The 22203-nt window shown below is 32.4% G+C and overlaps 1 protein-coding gene across 1 annotated transcript; it reads right to left on the reverse strand.

Moving 5' to 3' along the window:
* Positions 1–337: 337 nt before the first annotated feature.
* LOC145130602 (secretory carrier-associated membrane protein 1-like) lies at positions 338–3252 on the reverse strand. The gene is made up of 11 exons (XM_079065379.1): positions 3193–3252; positions 2529–2648; positions 2363–2425; positions 1966–1999; positions 1643–1768; positions 1494–1556; positions 1320–1413; positions 833–878; positions 690–757; positions 549–597; positions 338–463 (listed from the first exon to the last, which is right to left on the reverse strand). The coding sequence occupies exons 1-11, from the start codon at positions 3250–3252 to the stop codon at positions 338–340; spliced, it is 849 nt and encodes a 282-aa protein (XP_078921505.1).
* Positions 3253–22203: the final 18951 nt, after the last annotated feature.

A 22203-nucleotide genomic window follows, 5' to 3' on the forward strand; every position in this document is an offset into this window, starting at 1 on the left:
GTGGTCAACGTTTGAATGTATTTCAATTCGAGATTGTCTACGTTTTGATTATTTTTTTTTGTATGTTTAGGTGCTTATTTTTATATACGCTTCTTATATATGAGTCGGGTCATATATAATACATTTTCTATTATTTGATTTTTTTTCGTTAATTAAAAAAATGTATATTGTTGCAACAAAAATATGTAAAAATCCGCAGCAAAGTGCGGGCTTAAATACTAGTTGTTTATAAAGAACAATAAACAATCAACAATCCATAAACCAAACACTGAGCGATGTCATACTCATTGTAGAACTATTTTTAGTTGAAAAGACATATTCGACTATTTTCTTTGCCTTAAAGGTCGATTCGTATTGTAGCTGATTTGCCATGACCACGAAAGTTCCGATAGACTTGTTGGAAAAGCCAAATGCTTACAATTGCCTCAATTGCAAACAATACAAATCCTATAAAGCTCATAATCTACAAAATAAAAACTTGCAGTGTTATTTATTTATTGTAATATAAAAGTAAATTTTTTATGTAAGTATTGAAATTCTGAGATTACCCCGAGCGCGGGATGATCTTTCATGAGACTTATTGCATTCAAGATCCCACTGTAAACAAGAAACATTGATTTAACTTATATTTTCTTGTATAAAACATAAACAAAATATGAGAAGTTGTCAAAAATGTATGAGGAACTCACGCAAAATGTAGCCCAACAAATAATATGCGGGGACCAATTGCAGCAAATGTAAAGAACAAGATGTGATTCTATTCAAGAATAAATTGAGTTACAATTTATAATTGTTATGAAAATATAAAGTTGAAGAGATGCAAGATACTCACGAAGAAGTTGAAGAAAAAACAACCAAAACTTGTACCATTATCAGTCCTGCATATGGAAAAATATTTTAGAAAATTTAATGGTATTTTATTTAACACATAAAAAAAATATATACGATATGTAACTAATTATTACTCATTTTTAATAATATTTTACTTAATTAAAACCCGTTAAAACAAAAACTATTAATTTTGATTCTATATTAGAAAATATAAGTATATTATATAATATTGGACTAATTTTAAAGTTCCTGGTGAGATTAGTGTAATGATATATTTTGAAAGAAAAATCACATTTATTTCTATGTTAATATTTAATAATTTATGTATAAAATTAAGTCAGTGTTCTGAGATAGAGTGACGTGAACTGTGTAACACCAAAATTGATATGACACTTGTGGTGATAAGCGATTTCAAGAATAGTTTTTTCGTTTTAGAATGTGAACAAAGATGATATAAATAATTGTAACGACTAACGAGACATGCTTACCTATTTGCACGATACAATGGACGATACCAAAAGTAAAAGGCTCCCGGAGGCCCTAACAAAAAGTAGATTGCAGAGAAGAACACAAAGGCACCCTCTATAAAAGATGGGGCAAAATATGTTATGAAGCCAAATAAAAGATATTATTCAAAGTGTTTTTTGAGATAAAATACAAACCTGCCCCACTTGCAAATACTGCTATACTCATTATAAGATTCCAAAAAAGCGAAATTGGTACTCCTGAATCAACAAAGTATAATCATTCTAAAATTTTGTTTTAGCATAATTAATATCAGAGTAACACAAATCGAAACTCGAGAACGTACCTAATAATATTGCATATGCAACATACTGTATTCTTTGAAGGTGAATTGGTATATCACCCGCAATATTGTGATGGACAAGGGGATAAAATGGAGGCCAATTTTTAACTCTAATGCCAGCAACAGCAGCTATAGAATGATAAAAGGCAAAAGAATATTAGTAAGAAATTTTTTGTAGTCATTAATTAATTAATAAACTCGGGTTTTTTGTGAATGATTTTATGAACCGTTTTTGTTATGTAACGTTCATTTTTTTCTTTTCCACATTTTGTTTTAGGGTCTAAAAATCAAGATAAAATATAGTGACAAAGATGTTAAAAACTTACATTTTGCTATTGCTTCTTCTTTTCGTTTCAGGATCTGCATCCATTAAAAAATAAATTAAAAACCTGATATAATAATAATTTACAACTTTTAATTTGTTTTTATTTTTATTTTGATAACCAACTCTATTTGGTTGTCAAATATATTAAGCTTCTAAGTTGGGTAACATAAATGTAAAAAATAAAAGTTGGCTATCAAAATTAAACATGACAAAAACTTGGTTGCTATATATACCCCATTAATTATTTTTGGTTGAGAAAAGAAAGTCAAAATTTGTCTTTTATTTTTCTGAAAATTATTATTGTTCCATTTTAAAATTGGTAACTATTTTTTTTGGTTATGGACAATAAAAATTAATAGACACATTGATTGAATTTAAACTATTATGACCCTAAATACCTCTTCTCTCTTGTTCAATTCAGCCTCCTTAGCTTCCAACTCCTGTCTCTTCTTCTTTAATTTCTAAGTTCAAAATACATTTACAAGACAAAATAATTCATTAATTCATTAAAAATAATTAAAACAAGATTTAATAAAATACACATTGTAATTAAACTTGAATTACCGTAGGAGTATCTAGAGAAGTATGTGGTGCAGCGCCACCATGACCGTAGGCAAGTGCAGGTTCATGACCAAGAGTTGATAACTTGGAGCTTGGAGGGACTCGATGATTGTTGTTATGATTCTATCAAAAAATAAACTAATCTCATATCCTGAATTAATTATCAATTTTGTTGTTTTGAACAATATATAGATTATTAATGTATATCATATTGGTGTAACACTATCTTATATATATTTGTATATCTTGAAGTCTTCTTTTTCATAATAGCTTTCATTATACACAAATAATCACTCGATTAATCTAAAATTACGACTCATAAATATTATTGTAAGTTATACAACTACACTCAATCATTTGAGATAATTATAACTCATCAGTTCTTTTACGGATTTGAGCTTAGAACATTACATTTACATTTTATCGAATGGATCTATTCGTTTTATCATCACGAAACATGTATAAAGCGAATTGATACGTATATACAAACAATATTTAGTTATTTTTCAAAATAATTGAATTATTTTGTGGGATTGAGCTTAGAACGTTACATTTACCGAACGGATCTCTGTTTTTGATCATCACGAAACATGCATAAAGCTATTTGATGTGTATATATATAATATTTATTTTCTGGAGAGAGAGAGAGAGAGAGAGAGAGAGTTACTGCAAAAGGATTGATATCATCGTCATGACCGAACATATTTTGATCACGATGGCCGGCCATGGATGAAGCTTTGTTTGATCAGACTCCAATTTAAACACACTAACTGTGAAATCGTGTGTGCGTTTGTCTGTGATTCAGATAAAGAACTTGGAGGAATAATTTGAACAAATCTCTTAAGTGTCAAAGATGATTCAGATATGGTTATCTGACAACCCAAGGGCGTCTTGTGGCGGAGGAAAATGGAGGGAAGAAGATACATACACTTTGAATAACATATAGATTGATATGTGTTAATTTCTCTTTATATATATCATGGGTTCGTCATGTAGGCGTTGTTTTTACGTTGGTATTTATATTGACTCTATCATGCATCGCCGGATTGAAACGTCAACTAATATTGTACAATTTTTTTTTACACATATTAATAAATACATGGAGATAAAGTCAAAAAAGTATTTGTGTTTCCTTATTTGTTTTGTTTATATTCAGATTATTATTATATTTTTGTTATGAACCCGGCCATTGCGTTTTATTTAGAAGATATTATATTTAGGGGACAATGACTTAAAAGGGTAATATATTTTTTGATTTTTACATATTTGGTCACTGAGTTTTTTTTTCGTCGACATTTACCCCTTCAACTTGTTAAACTGTACACATCCAGTCATTATGACCGGTTACTCCAGGTTAGCCGAGAAAAATGACTTATTAAGGTAATATATTTCTCATTTAGTACACATTTAGTCATTAATATTTTTGTACACATTTAATCCTTAATTTTTTTTTTGTTTCAAAATAAGTCATTTTTAGTTTTTGTACAAATTCAGTACTTTTGAATGATTTAATTTGGATTTTTCTCACGACATCTAACATGGGACTATCATTGATGGCAATGACGGTTCTCTTTGGGTGCCCGCAGTGGCGCCGACAATCCCTGTTTTTTCTGTACGCAGTGTACATTTTTCGATATTTTTTTCTTTTTTCTACTTACCGGCAACACCTTCTACCAAATCCTGCGTCCGTCCCTGATTGATGAGGTGTTTGGGGTTGTTGATACTTATGTTCATCGCGGCCTCGACTGCTTGATTGCATATGTCTTGTGGTTTTGGCTCAGGTTTTGTATTCCGAACGTCGTAACTTCTTCATACGATATCTGATTTTAACGATCTTTATGTGTACGTGTTCGTTTTTTAAGTCAGATATAACTTTCGTTAAGATTACTTCCGTTAAAATATAATATGCTTTTACTTACGATTTTATTAAAAAAAACTTTCATACATACATTCATAAAAAAACATATGGATATAAAGATCAAAATTAAAAAATATATTATTTTTTAACGGGAGTAATCTAAACGAAAGTTGTAGTAGACTAAAATACAAACGCATAAATATAAAGATCTTTAAAATCTGAGATAGTATGAAAAATGTATGACGTTCAAAACACTTGACCTAAGCAGCAAAGTAGTCGAGATCGCGATAGACATAAACATCAAAAGCCTAAAACATCTCGTTAATGATTGTTTCATGTAAGATGTTAAAAAAACTTAAAGAAAACATTCATAAGTATTGTATGAGTATAAAAACAAAAAAAATTATTTTGCAACAAAAAATATGAAGGACTAAATGTGTACAAAAATATTAATGACTAAATGTGTACAAAATGAGAAATATATTACCTTATTAAGACATTTTTAGCGATTAACCTGAAATAACCGGTCATAAAGACTGAATGTGTACAGTTTAACAAGTTGAAGCGGTAAATATGAACAAAAAATAAACTCAGTGACCAAATATATACAAATCGAAGAATATATTACTCTTTTAAGTCATTATCCCTATATTTAGGGTTGTTTCAACGCAACATCTCTCCAATCCATCTCTTTACTTTAACTTTAAAATAAGTAAAAAAATAAAAATAAATAAATAACCAAATACTATCTCATTTCCAACATTACTTCAATTTTATTCGTTATATATATATATATATATATATATATATATATATATATATATATATATATATATATATATATATATATATATTCAATAGAGAACCATTATTAATCAAGAAACCAAACAATCAATCCAAAGCGTCGAAATTTTAAAGTGATCAATGGCAAAAATAATGGCTGTAGACTTTTAAAATAGACACACATATACCAGATTATAAAAAACTCACTTCATTTTTTCGTTTTAATATTTTTTAGGCCATGTTTTTTATCGAAAAAAAAAACGAATATACCGTTGTTCACTATTTTTCGTCCTCTTTCCGTAGAGATTCATGAAAATATATAAAAAACAAACTGTTTTCTTTCGAAAAAACTTATTTCATTTTTTTTTGTTGAAAAGTTAAGCTCTATTTTTTTACAGAAAAACATAAATAAATATATCAAAATTCATACTTTTTGGTACTTTTTAAACATAGATTCATATTCATGTTAAAAAAATGTTATTTTAGTTTAGATTCACATTGTGAACCTGTTCAGATTCATATTATGAACCTGTTCAAATTCACATTGTGAACCTTCTCAGATTCACAGTGTACATAATAGTAAGTCAGATTCACAATGTGAATCTGAACTGATCTAGCTTTTTCACATTGTGAATGTTAAAAATTGAAATAATTACACTTTAGATTTACAGTGTGAATCTACACTGATTGAGTTTTTTTTAGTCGGTGTTGATGTTTATTAGTAGAGTACAAAAATTAATATTTTTGGTATAATTAGTTTTTTTTATATAAATAAACTTAAATATTGAAAAAACTAATAGATTTTTCTAGAAAAATAAAAGTTCATTTTTTATATAATAACATGGATCTCTATAGAAAAAGAACGAAAAAACAAGAACAACGGTATATTCGGTTTTTTTCGATAAAAAATTTTAAACAAAAAAAGAGGTGAGTCTTTCGGTAAGGATATAGATTTATTGGTATAATCCGGTGTGTGTGCGTCCAATGTATAAGTGTATATCTATTTCCTTGCCATTGATCATTATGATTTTCGACGCTTATGATTGGTTTCTTCGTTTCTTGTTAATTATGGTTCCTTTATTGAGCCTCCCCATATATATATATATATATATATATATATATATATATATATATATATATATATATATATATATATATATATATATATATATATATATATATATATATATATATATATATATATATGAAAAACACCTTTCAATTTATTAGATTTTAAATGGGAAATCTCTAGAAAAGTCCAAAAATTTTACCATAATTTACAGAAAAGTCTCAAACTAAAATTTGTTTACGAAAAAGCATGAATTACCAGTAAAAATGTCAAATTGACCCATTTTTTTCGGTTTACCGGTTTTATTACGTACATGTTTCACTAAAGTCCCATTATTTTACCCTAATTTGCGAATAAGTCCCAAAATAAAATTTACTGATGATTTTGCCCTTTTCTTCATGTAATATACATTTTATCGGTTTCATTGCTGAGTTAGACACCTAGTCATTAAATTAGCTGATAAGATGAATATGATGGGTTATATAATGTCACATTTACTATAAAATTTGATATTCATCTCATCGGCTCATTTATGACTATGTATCTACGTCAGCAGTGAAACCAATACAATGTGTGTTTCTAAGAAAAAATGACAGAAAATGAGTTGATGTCTGATGAGATGAATATATTTGGTTACATAAGATTAGATAGACAATTTGTGAATTTATGTAATTATTGTAGTCTTTGTTGGATGCATTTTATGTTCCAAAAAGATAATCAATACATAAGGATATCAAGTTTTATGCAAAACATACCATTATATAACTCAACATATCCATCTCATCATCTCATTTAACGATTAGGCGTCCGGGTCAGCAATGAAAGCAATGAAACTAGTAAAATGTATATTACATAGAGCAGATGGTCAAATCATCAGTAAATTTTTTTTGGGACTTATTCGCAAATTAGGGTAAAATAATGTGAATTTAGTGAAATCGGTAAGTAATAAAACCGGTAAACCGGAAAAAATGGGTCAAATTGTCATTTTTACCGGTAATTCATGTTTTTTCGTAAACAAAATTTAGTTTGAAACTTTTTCGTAAATTAGGGTAAAAGTTTAGGACTTTTCTGGAGATTTCCCGATTTTAGAATATACTAACAATTTTATATGAAGTACATAAATATTATAACTGTGATTAATTAATATCGTTTAAATTATAAATAATTAAACAAACCATAAAAAATGATAAATCTAAAATACTTATGAGAGAGTAAAATTAACAACTAAAAGTTCATGGATGAGCAAATCATGAATAACACTCCTCCACAGTTAGAGTTATACCAGTCATTTACTTCAAAATGAAGTTGGAAATGAAACCGAGTTTGATAGGGTAGAACTCCAAAATAAAAGGAAAAATAGAGTTTGGAGTAGGTTTGGAAATGCTTTATGAGCTATCTCTAATTATAATTTATTAGGGTGATTTGCTTTTTTAATCATTAATATAAAATAGTTAGATTCTTTTAAATGTCTTTTTGGATTTATATATGGCAAACTTAATTATATATAGTTTAATTTTGAAGCCCCTTAGTGAACAATACTCTGTTCCTATTAGACCATTTATATATAATTTTTTTTTGATTTTTTTTTTCAGTTCCACATGGTACCATCACTAAATGTCAATAGTGAAGTATCAAGACAATCTTACTCATTAGCTATACGTGTTCTTCCTGCATGTGTCCTCATTCCTCCCTTGTTGATACGTGTTTCTCTGTGTGATTTCACCTTTCTAATGTCCAATGGACTACTTCCACATAGCTCCCACCACCTCCATCTCGATCCTTCTTCGTTGCCAGGCTCCCACAAATCCCTATTTCTTTTCATTTTCTCTTAGATACACCTCTAAAATCGGTGACTCCGACTGCTTTTATCGGCTCTTTGTCAATGTAATTCCATCTCCCACCGTCATTACTTCAACTTTTCCATAGATGCTCTATGTTTTGTAGGTCGTGTTTATCATTCATCGACAACCTACTCCACCACTGTCTGCACCCATCGCCGGTCTACGGCCCCACCACTGCTCCATCAAAGGGTCGCCAATGTTTTGCGTTTTTGGACTTCGCTTGACCAAGGAAACCAACAACTAACTACTTGTGGCTTTGGATGAAGTTGTGGTTTCTAGATGAATACTTAACTTGCTTCGTTCAGGTTCGTTTTCTCTATATTTAACCCTAATTAGCAATTGATATGTGCATATCAACATATATATATATATATATATATATATATATATATATATATATATATATATATATATATATATATATATATTCTACATCATATCTTAATACTTTTAGTAACAACTGTCAAATTTAGGTCAAAAATAAATTTGTCCAATAACCTTAATTGGGATAAATAAATTCGTAAAGATCGTAACTAGGTTTCCAAAAATATAAAGAACACTGAAATCCGGGTTATAACGAAGAAGTTATGACCAATCGAAGATCCGCAACAAAACCGGTAAAATACTTTTAAGGGTGAAATACGAAATTTCAATAAAATACTTTTCAACCTTAGGTATCTAAATGAAAGTTGTAGATATCATTAAGCCGTAAACGTACACAAAAGGAATGCCCAAATCTGATTTCGTATGAGGAAGTTATGATTTTTCGAAGTTTTTGACATAGCAGTAGACAGCTAAAACCTCGAAATAGTGATCGAGCGACTTTTAGCCAATGCAATCTAAACGATAATCGAAGATCTCGATAATAGTAGTACAACGGTAAAAAGAAAGACGAAAACGGACATCGGATGAAGAAGTTATGGATTTTTGACGGAGTTTTCCTGTCCCGGCCTACTAAAAATAAATATAATAAAATTTAAAGTCAAAATTAGCCGACAAAGTCTAAACGAGAGTTGTAGAGCGTAATCTCAGCTTCGCGTCGATATAAAGAACGTCGAAAACGGAGTTCGTATGCGAAAGTTATGAATTTCTGAAGTTCGGGGCGCGAACCCCAACACTATGTCAGAGTTCACGACGTGAAACAGAGGTTCACGATGTGAACTCAGTGATGACGCCTCCTGGAGTCTGTCAGACCCAACTTGCGATGACGCATGCAGTGACGACCAAGTTCACGATGTGAATAAGCTTGGTTCACGACGTGAGACCCCAAAAATGACCCTATAAATAGAAACCGAAGGTCTCGGGTTTAGGTTGCTCATTCCTATCCTCTCTCCTACTTCAACTATGTGTTAAGCACCTCTAGACTACCCCGAAGCCCCAGTAACACCCTTAACACACGAGATAATTCCCGACGCCTTGAATCTCCCGAGATTTCCGAGAAATCGACTCCTTTCCGGTCGAAGTGCTGCGCGAACAAAGCATCGTTTTCACCGAATCTTCACTACTACCAAGTGATTTCATACCCCTACACCTTTTCCAAACTTTTTATATGTTTTATAGTGTGGGGGGGGGGGGGAAATACAAGTATAACACAGGGAAACTTGTGTTTCAAACTATTGATTATGTTTTCTTATACTTTACGTATTAATTACACAAAAATATCGACTTCGAATCACAAACATTATTATCAAACTTATAAAATTCTAAATGTTGTTAATAAGAAAGTTCCATTATATAAATAATATACATGGAAACTATGATAAGTAGCGTTTTATGGAAATTTCAGGTTAAAAGGAACAACGATAGGAAAACACGTATATAAATTGTGATATGTATAATTTATGAGTCAATCCACTCTTTCTATCATACAAAGTTATAAATGAAAATTGTTATTTTTATTTACTAAAAGGTTTTTCATATATTACTAGTGAACTTATTGTTAGCGAATCATCTGTGAGACAGTGACTTTGTTTAGTGTTAAACGAAAGTCCATCACTTATAGCCAGAGTCTCCTGTAGGGAGAGCGTGAGTTTGTGTATAGATCTATACGGGGACTGACAATCCCATGCCCTGACTGTTAGCTACAGTTGGAATGAAAGTTCAGGGGTTACAAATGTCATTTGAAGTAAGGATATCCGTCATATTAGCATGGTTATAGGAACTCACAACGCGGAAACAATGACTCATACACATAGTAATACTCAACTCAATCAAGTTCAGGGAATAATAACTATATGATCACTTCGTATTTACATCAGGGTTATATATGGTTTTCATTTGATAGACAGTGGGATCTGTGATTTCAGCTTCATTTCCTGTTCCTTGTTTGGTTGTGGATTTAGGGCAGAATCACGCAATCGACTGTTGGTTCCAGTCTTAGTCATATATAACTTGTAGGGACTAAGTAATCATGATAGGGTATTATCAGCACATTCAGAATTCAGTATAGATACAACTACAACTAGTTTTACTTAATAATAAAACTACCAAGTTATAAAGCTAAGTATGTCATAGTTACTTACATGTCATGGTCTTGGTCATTTAATACTGCCTCTCATCTATTAGGGAAAATATGGGATTTTCTGGGTCTAATACATTTATTTTCAACACAACGAATCATAACTCATCTATTAGGGAAAATATTGGATTTTCTGGATCTAATACATTCATTTTCAACATAATGAATCATAACTCATCTATTAGGGAGAATATGGGATTTTCTGGATCTAATACATTCATTTTCAACACAACGAATCATAACTCATCTATTAGGGAAAATATGGGATTTTCTGGATCTAATACATTCATTTTCAACACAACAAATCATAACTCTTTTCATTTGAAAATATCGGATTTTCAGGAGACATGTACAAGTATTTTCATATTGATGTGATCAATTAGTGGGTATGTTTGGGTTATATAAAATGAAGATTCGATAGATAGTGGAATGTGTGGTTTTCGCCTCATTTCGTGTTCCTTGTTTGGTTGTGGGCTTAGGGGCAGATCTACTCATTTAACTGTCAGTTCGATCTTTGATTTTATATAACTTATATGCACTAAGTAATCATGGTAGGAACTAACATTGGTCACTTTTCATATACAAATTCAAAGTATCATATATCACTCTTTAAACGTAAGAATCAAATATATTTTGTTATCAATGCTAAGGGCTACACTTCAAGCTATTAATAAAATATAGGATTTTCTGTAATATCATACGAACATTTTCAAGAAACAATAAACTTACCTTCTAAATCAAATACTTTTGAACTCACCAACTTAAATGTTAATACACTTTCCAAATCACTTGTATTCTCAGGAAGCTAATAAGCAGGTACTCGTACAAGTGTCAAGAAGACGGAGCATAGTAGCTTCAAGTCTTTGTTTTGGTCATCTACTTTTGAAATCACACTATCTACTTTATGTATTCAATGTAAACAATTTATTATCAATAAAATGGTTGTTGTTGCTTTGATTTTTATTTTACATCTGTTATGATATTGTACATGACGTCCTCCGCCCCCGAATGTTTCGACCGTTCAGGTTTTGGGGTATGACACTTTTAGCTATAGTTATGCTTATTATAGAACAAAAGGTACTTATTATGTTTAATATCTTTTATTTAGAGTAGAAGACATGCTCGGAAGCAATATGGAAGCTGTAAGTAGGAAAATGTGAGCTTAGGAAAGAAGAAGACAGAAAAAGAATGTTGATGGACAGCTTGACCCCATAACAAAGAAGAATCCGACAACAAATAAAGCTTCAATTGAAGAATTCACCAAGCATTCAAGGGAGTATCACAACCCAAAGGGGGAGGATTTCACTAGAGGAAAGTTAAGTAAAGATAGAGGTTAAGATACTATCATAACTGTAATTAAAAAGCTCGACGCAATGGAAGAAAAGTTCACAAAAATGGGTGGATCAATTCATGATAGATGTGGAGCTTGTGGAGGACCTCATACGAACATTTTCAAGAAACAATAAACTTACCTTCTAAGTCAAATAGTTATGAACTCACCAACTTAAATGTTGATACACTTTCCAAATCACTTGTATTCTTAGGAAGCTAATAAGCAGGTACTCGTGCAAGTGTCAAGAAGATGGAGCATAGTAGCTCCAAGTCTTTGTTTTGGTCATATACTTTTGAAATCACACTATCTGCTTTATGTATTTAATGTAAACACTTTATTGTCAATACAATGGTTGTTTTTTCTTTGATTTCTATTTTACATTTGTTATAATACTGTACATTATGTCCTCCGCCCCCAAATGTTTCAGCCGTTCAGGTTTGGGGGTATGACACTTTTAGCTATAGTTATGCTTATTATAGAACAAAAGGTACTTATTATGTTTAATATCTTTTATGTAGAGTAAAAGACATGCTCGGAAGCAATATGGAAGCTATAAGTAGGAAAATGTGAGCTTAGGAAAGAAGATGACAGAAAAAGAATGTTGATGGACAGCTTGACCCCATAACAAAGAAGAATCCGGCAACAAATAAAGCTTTAATTGAAGAATTCGCCAAGCATTCAAGGGAGTATCACAACCCAAAGGGGGAGGATTTCACTAGAGGAAAGTCAAGTAAAGATGGAGGTTAAGATACTATCATTGCTGTAATTACAAAGCTCGACGCAATGGAAGAAAAGTTCACAAAAATGGGTGGATCAATTCATGATAGATGTGGAGCTTGTGGAGGACCTCATTATACAATGGATTGTGAGGTGGAGTACAAGAGAGAACGAGATGTGAAAGAAATTCAAGAACTTAAGCATGATCTCTACCAAATTGAGCAATTCCAATCAGAGAAAATATATGTTCTCGAGTCAATGTTATTTAGATTCATGTAAGCTAGCGAAAAACAACATGATGCTACAGACGCAATACTTAGAGAACAAAAAGAATCTATTTTAAGTTTTTGTACGCGAGTGGTGCAATTAACAAGGCTTGTACAAGAAAAGCTACTGGATTCACCTTCACGAAAAATCGAGTCAATACAAAATGCTAAAGCCATGGTCGTTGATACAGAAGAAGAAGAAGAAGATGATGATGATGAATTGGTGCATATGAAGGACCTTAAAGAGGAGTCTAATCAGTCACTCAAAGTAAAAAAGAAAGAAGAAGAAGAAGAAGTGTATCGTGAAGCTTCCCAGTCGCCACGACGTGGAGACAATAGTGCCACATCATGGGCAATAAAAGGAGATTATGATTTTTTGTTGTTGAGCCGTATCGACCACCTCTTCCTTTCCCATCTCGTGCTAAGGAAAAACCGGTGAAGCTAGGAAACACAATGTTCATGGAGCATAAAAAACATGAAGAGCAATTAGAAAAAGAAGAAAACCATTCGAAACCTCCAGTTTCAACGCCAATGATTTTTGAGGTATTTGCTTTTATAAGACCACCAGATCAAGTCACAGAGCTGATTGAAGAAAAAGAATAAGAGAGTGATGAGTCTCATTTTGACAAGAAAAACCCAGAAAGAGACAAGACAAAAGCTAAAGACACGATAATGAAGAAAGAACCCAAGCGGAAACATAAACAAGATGTCTACCCAACAATGTAAGAAAGTTCAAGAAAGGCATTCAATAGAAGGGTTGCTTACAAACGAGTATGATTCAAGATGATGGATAACGCGGAGGATACACTTCCACCCGATGCAATGTAGAGTGGGAAGGAGTCCCGACTCACGACTCTTCAAAAAGAAGCACTTCTCGGGAGGTAACCCGATTTTTATGAGTTTGCATTTTCGTTTCCTTTTGATTTGTTTTAGTTTTTAATTTTTTTTTAGTTTTTTTAGTTTAACCGAATGATGGTGTGTTTCTCTAGTTCTTGATTTTATTTTGTAGCGTTAAACGAAAGTGATGTAGTGAAGGAGCTTAATTTGAAGAAGCCCTGCGATTTTTAAAGATCATAATTGAAGAACAAGTTTTTGAATAAGTTTGGGGTTCCCATATAATGAAGTTAAAAGCATTTTGAAGCATATTTATTGAAAAGAAGACAACACGATTTGGACATCATCAACACGTCATGGCAGTGGTTCAACACATTTTTTTTCATGAATGGTTCTTTAATTTCATTCGATCCTGCACCTTTGCATTCACAAGAATCTTTCCAAGTATTATATTTAGAGTCCGAGTGAGGGTATTATTGACAAAAGAAGGTTCTTTTTAGAGAAAGATTAGAAAATGACGAAAGAAGCGAGATTTGAGCAATTTTCCAGGTGTTTGTTTGCGTCAATAATTGAGGAGTCACGCCTAACGGCTTCGTACATTCATTGGTGCCACATATATTCCAGAAATCAACTCATTCTGGCATCGATTATTTCAATTTCAAGACCAACACATCGTGGTAATCCCTGCCAAGTCGTGTTGTCGCAGTCAGAATACCAGAAAAAAATATGTTTGATCCACCTCGAGGTGGTGCTTTTCGAGTCTGATCCCGTACTTTCAGTAGTCTAAGTGTTTAGGAGTGGTGTTTCCAATTCTATATTGAATTCCATGGTATGGATGAGCAGTTCCCACACCATCGAATTCTATTTTTACGCCATGCTGAAGTAATGTCCCGGCTGCGACGACATGGTTGACACTTTCCTATGTCGTGGGGGAGTTTTTCATCACATCAGGAGGCTGCCTTTCTACTTTCTAATTTCGTTTCCACACTTTAGAGCAAGCTAGAGATCCTACACACGATTCGAGATGCATCTTCTATCCTAGGGGAGTTTGTACCTTTAACTCCCTTTTTTTATTATATGTTTTGCATAACATACAATGAGGGCATTGTATGTAATAAGTGTGGGGTAGGGGGTCGAAAAAGTAAATTAATTTTTTTTAATAGGTTTGAAATAATAATCTAAAAATTTAATCTAGTAATAGTTTGAACTTAAGTTGCTAGTGTTATATGTGATGATCCGATGAGAACTCAAATGTTTAACCGCGCCAATACATGTTATAGTATATTTGTGGCTTCCCAAGTCTTAGTGAAAAGCCATGAGTTATGAAAAGGTTGTCTGGTAGTTTTTATGGAATAATATGTTTTGTAGCCTAAACCTGAAATCTATCCAGGAAAGCTTATGTAGTCATTGCACATAGACTAATACCTTTAACCAATAAAGGTTGAAGTTAAGCACCCTTGCTTAAGCATGTAGGTTTTGAGTGAAAAAGAAAAAAAGTGAGATATATATTAAAAAAAGGAGAGAAATTACCAAAAAGTTGTAAGCATTTTGGAGCTATCAAAGTATGAAGATCAAAAGATAAAAAAAATTATGAAGAAATTCGAAAAGTTAAAGATAGAAAAAAAATCAAACAAAAAGGTGGCGAATTCAAAGAAATCAAAGATCAAATATCAAAGAAGTGAAGAATTACAAGAGCTCCAATTTGGTATCTAAAGTTGTAATTTCTAGATTATGTATGTTTGAGTTGCTTAACCAAAAATACCTTGAGGTTAAGAAGAGTTCTGGGGATTGTTTCAGAGGGTTGCAGAAATGAGTGTCGTATAAACTAAGGGGTGAAGGTTCATAAGGATTGTGAGTATTTAGGACTGGGAAGTTGTTAGGATTTTAGACACAAATATACACATTGAGGTCTCGGTATAATGGTTGAGTTCAATATATTGCTCTATATGATGGTGGTGATGAAGGTTTGAATTAAAATTAAATAGTTTTGCTTGAGGGCAAGCAAAAGATAAGTGTGGGGTATTTTGCTTTGTGCATATCTACATATATATTTTACATCATATCTTAATACTTTTAGCTATAATTATGCTTATTATAGAACAAAAGGTACTTATTATGTTTAATATCTGTTATGTAGAGTAAAAGACATGCTCGGAAGCAATATGGAAGCTGTAAGTAGGAAAATGTGAGCTTAGGCAAGAAGAAGACAGAAAAAGAATGTTGATGGACAGCTTTGACCCCTCGTCAGTATTTTGGCCATACCTCATGACTCGTAACTCTGATTGACGCGATTTAGATAGATCTGAAAACTAAACACAATTCCGGACAACTTTCCTGTTTTGAGAAAAGTCAGATTTCAAACTACCACGACATGGTGATCCCACCATGACGTGGTGCAAGGAATCTTCGCGATTCTTGACGCTGGCTTGGGTAATACGGGATAAACACGAGGAAGACGCCATGGTGCCTTTACCACATCGTGGTGGCTAGATTTTAGGCAAGTATATATACCCAAACATTATGACGAATTGGGGGACTTGGAGGTGACTTTCTGGAGAAGTATCGCGACAAAAACCCTTCTAAGAACCCTTTGAGGCCGATTTTGGTAGCTAGGAAGTCGATTGGAGCAAGGATTCGCATCTACACATTCGGTTTGCTTAGTTTAATGATGTTTAGCTTAGTTTGACTTATGTTTATGTGTTCATCAGTTGTGATTATGGGCTAAAAACCCTTGCTTTCGTTTAGTTAGATGAAACCTAAAACTATGAGTTAGTTTCTTACTTTATGATTATATGAATTTGGTTTATGCATGTGTTTGATTATCATTACCTAGCATTTTAAAGTTTGTAATTTTGTTGCTTAATTTCAAGTGTAGTGTAGCTTAGTAACCATTAAATTACATGAACTTGATTACCTAGTGATTTAGTGACCATTAACTTGCTAGAGCTAGGATCGATCAAATCTTAGATAAGTAATAAAAGTAACAAATTTAGTTGTGTTGGAGAACATAATTATGACCATAATTCTGTTTGCTTAGATAAATATTACATAGCGCATCTATAATGAATAACTAATATGTGTTTTGCTTGTGTATGACCATACAATGTAGTTCATGAATTGGTGAAAATATTTGTAAATTTGGACTTGAATTGCTAATTACGTATAGTTTGGTAACCAACTTCATTAATCGATAAATAAGTACTAACCATAGGAAAATATGGATTCGAAACTAAACGAAAGTGTTTTAGTATATTGATTACAATCGTTTTTATTTGAGTGCTTAAGTTTTTCTGAACTTGTAAAATCAGATAAAAACCCCCACTTTTAGTTGTTTTTCTTAGTTTAACTTTTAGTAATTATTTTATTAATTAAATACCGTTCCCTGTGATTGACACCCGACTTATCCAAGCTATACTATAATCTGTCTAGGTACACTGCCTATACGTGCCTAGTTAGTATAAGTTTGTTAGGTCATAAATTTGAAAGTTGATAGGTATATTTTGTGCACATCAACAACCCAAAGGCTATTACAGTGAGCAGCTGTCTGGGAATCAGAAAATGAAATTGAATTCGACATCTATGATCTAAAGTTCTTCGATTAGGGTTCTTGATTTTTCAAGTTTGATTTCATGGTGAATGGTTATGGCTTGATGATTTATCTATCCATTTAGGATTTAGGTTTAGAAAACGACTTTTATAAGATTTGGATCTATAAACAAAAATTTATAGATATTCTTTAGCTCCACCATTTTTACTATCGTATCTGGACCTTACCTGCAGACGCACATACAAACAAGGAATCAAAATAACAAATCAGTAAAATTTCCATCACAAAACATCATAATTCGTATATCAAGCAAAAAATAATATCTACATTGATTTCTAACAGATATGCTACATCATCAAATTAGATAGTCATGGTAGTCATTTGAGCATCATAGAAGACAGAGATCGAACTTGTGATTTGGGAGTTGGATGATTTCTCCTTCCCACACCTCAAATAGCTCAACCAAAACCGTTAGCTGAGGTTCTATTACAATTTTGTCTTCCATATGTTCCTTATATGTTCCATGAAAGTAGTAAGTCAACTTTTTTTTTTATTTTAATTGTTCGATGGTGCTATTTCAAGAGCCTCAAGTGGCACAGTGACTGAAACTTCACGGCTGGTTCAGCTTTATCTGCAGCTTAGGTGAGCATAATCATATATGGCTTTTTGTGTTTACGTGTCTTTTATGGTTCAATTTTTCACTTGATTTGGTTTCTTATGTAGGAATTCATGATTTTTTTTCACATTTTTCAATACATTATCAGCTAAGATTGGTGGCTGTAGTAATATATGGGGTTTTTTTTGGATTGAACATGTGCTTCAGTTCTTCCTGATTCCATTCGAGGGTTTAACAAAAAAAAAGTCTTTAACATGAAATATAAATAAATATTTGATCTTGATTCTTGATTACCATTTTTTTCACAGGCGGCAACTTCAAATGGCACTATGAGACCATGTGTAGGAAATGTGACACAAATATTTGTTATAAGATTATGTAAGAGGATGCAAGACAATATTTGTTACTAGAGACAACAACTTACATATCTTCTTATAGTTCATACGGACATAAATATTGGTAAATTTCATAGATACTGTGTGTTTTAAACTTCATTTTCGTATGAATATCTGTTAGTAGTTGACTGCCTCAATTGCCAATGAAGATGTTGAAGAATTTGATGATGCAATTGAAATCAAGGAATTTGATACGATATCTAAACTGGTAACATTTCGAATATTCCATTATCATGTTAGCTTTTCCTTCTTTATTAGTTAATATTGTGAAAATAACCATCCTGTTCATATTATTACCATTTTGTTTTTCAAGTTGTGTACACATGATCTGTCTTCATTTTCTTATTATTTTATTTTTCTACAGATGAGTCATATCATGGGGCTAACAATGAGTTACGGGAGTTGGCGGCAGTATAAGTTGGTGTTATTTTTTTTTATTATATAGTTTTGAAATCAAATTTTTAAGAATGTAGTTTGGGAAATCAGAGAATAAAGAGAATTTTATTACTGCAGGGGTAGTAGGGGCATTTTTTCCATTTATTTGTTACTTTGTTATGACATATAGTATAAGAGGGTTTAGTTTATGTACAAAACAAACAAAAACCTTATATTAGACAACAAAATTAAACTGATTAAAACATTTATTCACTCTACCCTTTTTTCTTTATTACTCTCCGCCCTTTCTATGTATACTTCAGTTTTTTTAAATTATGCTCCAATTTCTAAGTGACATTGGCCCAACAGATGCATCTCTAGTTCGTAGTAAATTTGTAAGAGTGAATAGAAGATTGTTTGGTAAAAAATTTAAAATACTTTATAGAAAGTGTTGGAATTGCAATTACTAACAAATAGTGTTGGATGATGTAAATTTTTTCCTGCTTTGACCCATGTAATTTTTTAATAAAAAGCTCTCTCAGATACATTTACAAAGTAACTAGGATGGGCTCTTTGGCGTGTCCAACGTCGCAAAGCGGAGATTCTTCCCTAGTTCCTTTTAAATAACAATTAGAGAGTTTATGGCGCTTCGTGACGGGCGTGAAAGGCGCATCTATATGTGGGATGTTGTTTACATCTATAATATGAGGGTGGTCGACACTAATCACTTTACCAAATTAATAAGATCATGAGATATACAAGACTTCCAAACCAATGTGGCCAAGTATGCGGATGTGAATGGTCACCCTACGGTACAATTAATAATAAAAAAGCATACTTTAAAAATGTTATAACTAATACAAATAAATAATGAAGTTTTTATTTTTTATTTTTCACTAACTTCGTTAAATATCAATAACGTTTTTAAATAACTGGTCATTTGTAGATAAAAGAAATGAATGAGAAAGGTATTGCCTTCTGTTGGGGTCGGAAAACTTTTTTGTTAAACACGAAAAAAAATTACAATAGGAAGAGCAACTCTTACACTCAAATATTACAAAAAACAAACACTCTCACTAACACTCACACTCTAAGTTTTATACTATCTATTTCTATGTGTTTTTGAGATGCCTTTCAGCTGATGCTAAAAGATTTATAATCTCAACCACCATTTTATCTTCTCCATTTAATGTGTTCATCACAAGGTCAGAAGAAATATTGTCATCCTAGGAAGAAATTTTTTCCATAAAAAATGGTGGGCTTCTAGATCGAGGCTGGAAATCAACAGATCTCTCCCTCCAGTCTCCGACCAACAATCCTCATTCCAACTATGTCAGTACATATTTTGTGTTTCTCTTGTGTCACCACATTGGTCAACTTGTTTGCAGGATTGTCATTGGTGTTGATCTTTAACAACTTCAATTCTCGTCCCTCAATTGCTTATAAAAGCAAGTGATAATGGATGTCAATATGTTTTGTGAGGGAATGGTACATTGAGTTCTTGGTCCGGTCCATAACACTTTAACTATCGCAATTAATTATGTACTATTCTTGTGGAAATCCTAATTCTTGAAGAAACCTTTTTAGCCATATCAACTCCTTCCCACCTTCAACAACATCAATGTAATTAACTTATGTTGTTGATAGTGCTACACACTTCTGTAATTTGGATTGCCACGAGATAGCTCCCCCTGCCAAAGTGAAAATGTAGCTTGATGTAGATTTCCTATTATCAAGTTCTGCTACCATATCAACATTTGTATAACCTTCCACGATTGGCTTTGCTCCCCAATAGCATAAACATAGTTTTGAACTATCCTTTAGGTATCGAAGTATTTATTTGACTGCTTCCCAATGTTGTTTTCCCAGATTGGCTAGATATATACTCACAACACCGATAACATGAGCAATATCTGGTCTTGTACACACCATTGCATACATAAGACTTCCAACGGTTGAGGAATAAAGGAGTCTCTTCTTTTTCTTTCTTGGAAGAGGGACAATTTTTCTTAGAGAAAATTACACGGATGGTCCCTGTGGTTATGGGTTACTTGCACACTTGGTCCCTAGAAAGATTTTTTTAACTCGGAACACCCCTGAAACTTTAATTTGTTACCCGCCCAGTCCCTCTATTAACTTGTCCGTTTGTTTAGCTGTTAGAAACCCCCACATCAGGGGCATTTTTGTCCTTTAACATTTGAAACAACTTTAAAACCCTTCCCCTTCCCTTTCCCCTTCCTTCTTTTTCTTGGAAAAAACCATTCATTAACAATGGATTTTAAGGTTCATCCTTCATTATCATGTTCTTCATATTTCCGGTTTTACCCTTGTGTCAATGGTTTAAAGTTGTTTTCAACGTTGACGATATTGCTGGAACGTGAATAGTTATCAAATTTTGTTGGTTAATCAATGGAGGATTTCGAAATCAGAGTGATGATCGAATTTGATTTTTGATGGAAACAGTTTCGTTGAACTCGATCTTAAACATACTTTGAGGAAGAGATATACCTTCGTCTGATTGACTTTCAATGGAGACACCGATTGAAATTTTACCCAAAAATCAATTTCATCCCAAGACATCAAATCCATGGAGAAATCGGTTGAAATTTTACCAAAAAACTATTTTGTATCGTTTCAACATCAAATTCAACTTTTACATTCATTCAAAATTCTACCAAAAAACGATTCCATGTCGTTTCTAGCACCATCAGATCTGCAACATTGTGTTAGATTGATCTGGGACGAAGAGATTTTACTCAAAGAGGTTGAAGTTGTTGTCGAATTGTCAAATGGAAACAAAGAAAATTTACGGTTTGAAGATTTTGTTAGTTTAATGGAAAGCGCAAAGGAAGATGATAAGATTGAGTATTTGAGAAAAGCCTTCAGTATGTATGAAATGGATGGAACCGATTGCATCACTCCGGAGAGCTTAAATTAACCTGATGTTGAATCGACTTGGTGAGTTGAGAAGTGTGGATGAGTGTGTTCGTATGCTTAATCGATTTGATATCAATGGTGATGGAGTTCTTGTTTGTTTGAAATTGTAGTTTTAATGGGAGTCGAAATGGTTTTGATTAAGGATGAGCATTTGGATTGGGGAACCGGAACCGGATAGAACAGATCGGGTCGGGACCGCGACGATATTTTTGTGGATTTTTTTAACCGGGTGCCAAAATGGGTAGAATCAGAAAAAACCAAAACCATAACCAAAATATTTCTCAAAATATGTTGTTATTTCTCGAGGTTCGGTTCCAACATTGAAGACCCGACAAGAACCGATAGGAACCAGAACTGGTAGAACCGGCGGTCCGGTTCGGTTCCTATTTTCCATCAAATTCGGTTCCCAGGCCGGGTCCAATGTTCATCCCTAGGTTTGATGCTTTGATGATGATACAAAATTGATGGGTATGTGTTTTAATTGAAGAAAATTCGAGAAGCATATGCGATTTTTTGGTTGGACAAAATTTGAAAAATATTGTCAACCCAATTTATTGACCTTGCTATCTCATTTTCGTTTTAATATTTT

Source organism: Lactuca virosa, chromosome 1, assembly GCF_052849685.1.
Source record: "Lactuca virosa cultivar CGN04683 chromosome 1, Lactuca_virosa_CGN04683_v6, whole genome shotgun sequence".
Lineage (NCBI taxonomy): Eukaryota > Viridiplantae > Streptophyta > Magnoliopsida > Asterales > Asteraceae > Lactuca > Lactuca virosa.

Coding starts and splice junctions, on each gene's coding strand:
- LOC145130602 (XM_079065379.1), bottom strand. CDS start 3,252: ATGGCCGGCCATCGTGATCAAAATATGTTCGGTCATGACGATGATATC. Junction 1,557..1,642: donor TGCATATGCAATATTATTAG/GTACGTTCTCGA, acceptor TTGTTGATTCAG/GAGTACCAATTTCGCTTTTT. Junction 1,414..1,493: donor AGTATTTGCAAGTGGGGCAG/GTTTGTATTTTA, acceptor CATCTTTTATAG/AGGGTGCCTTTGTGTTCTTC.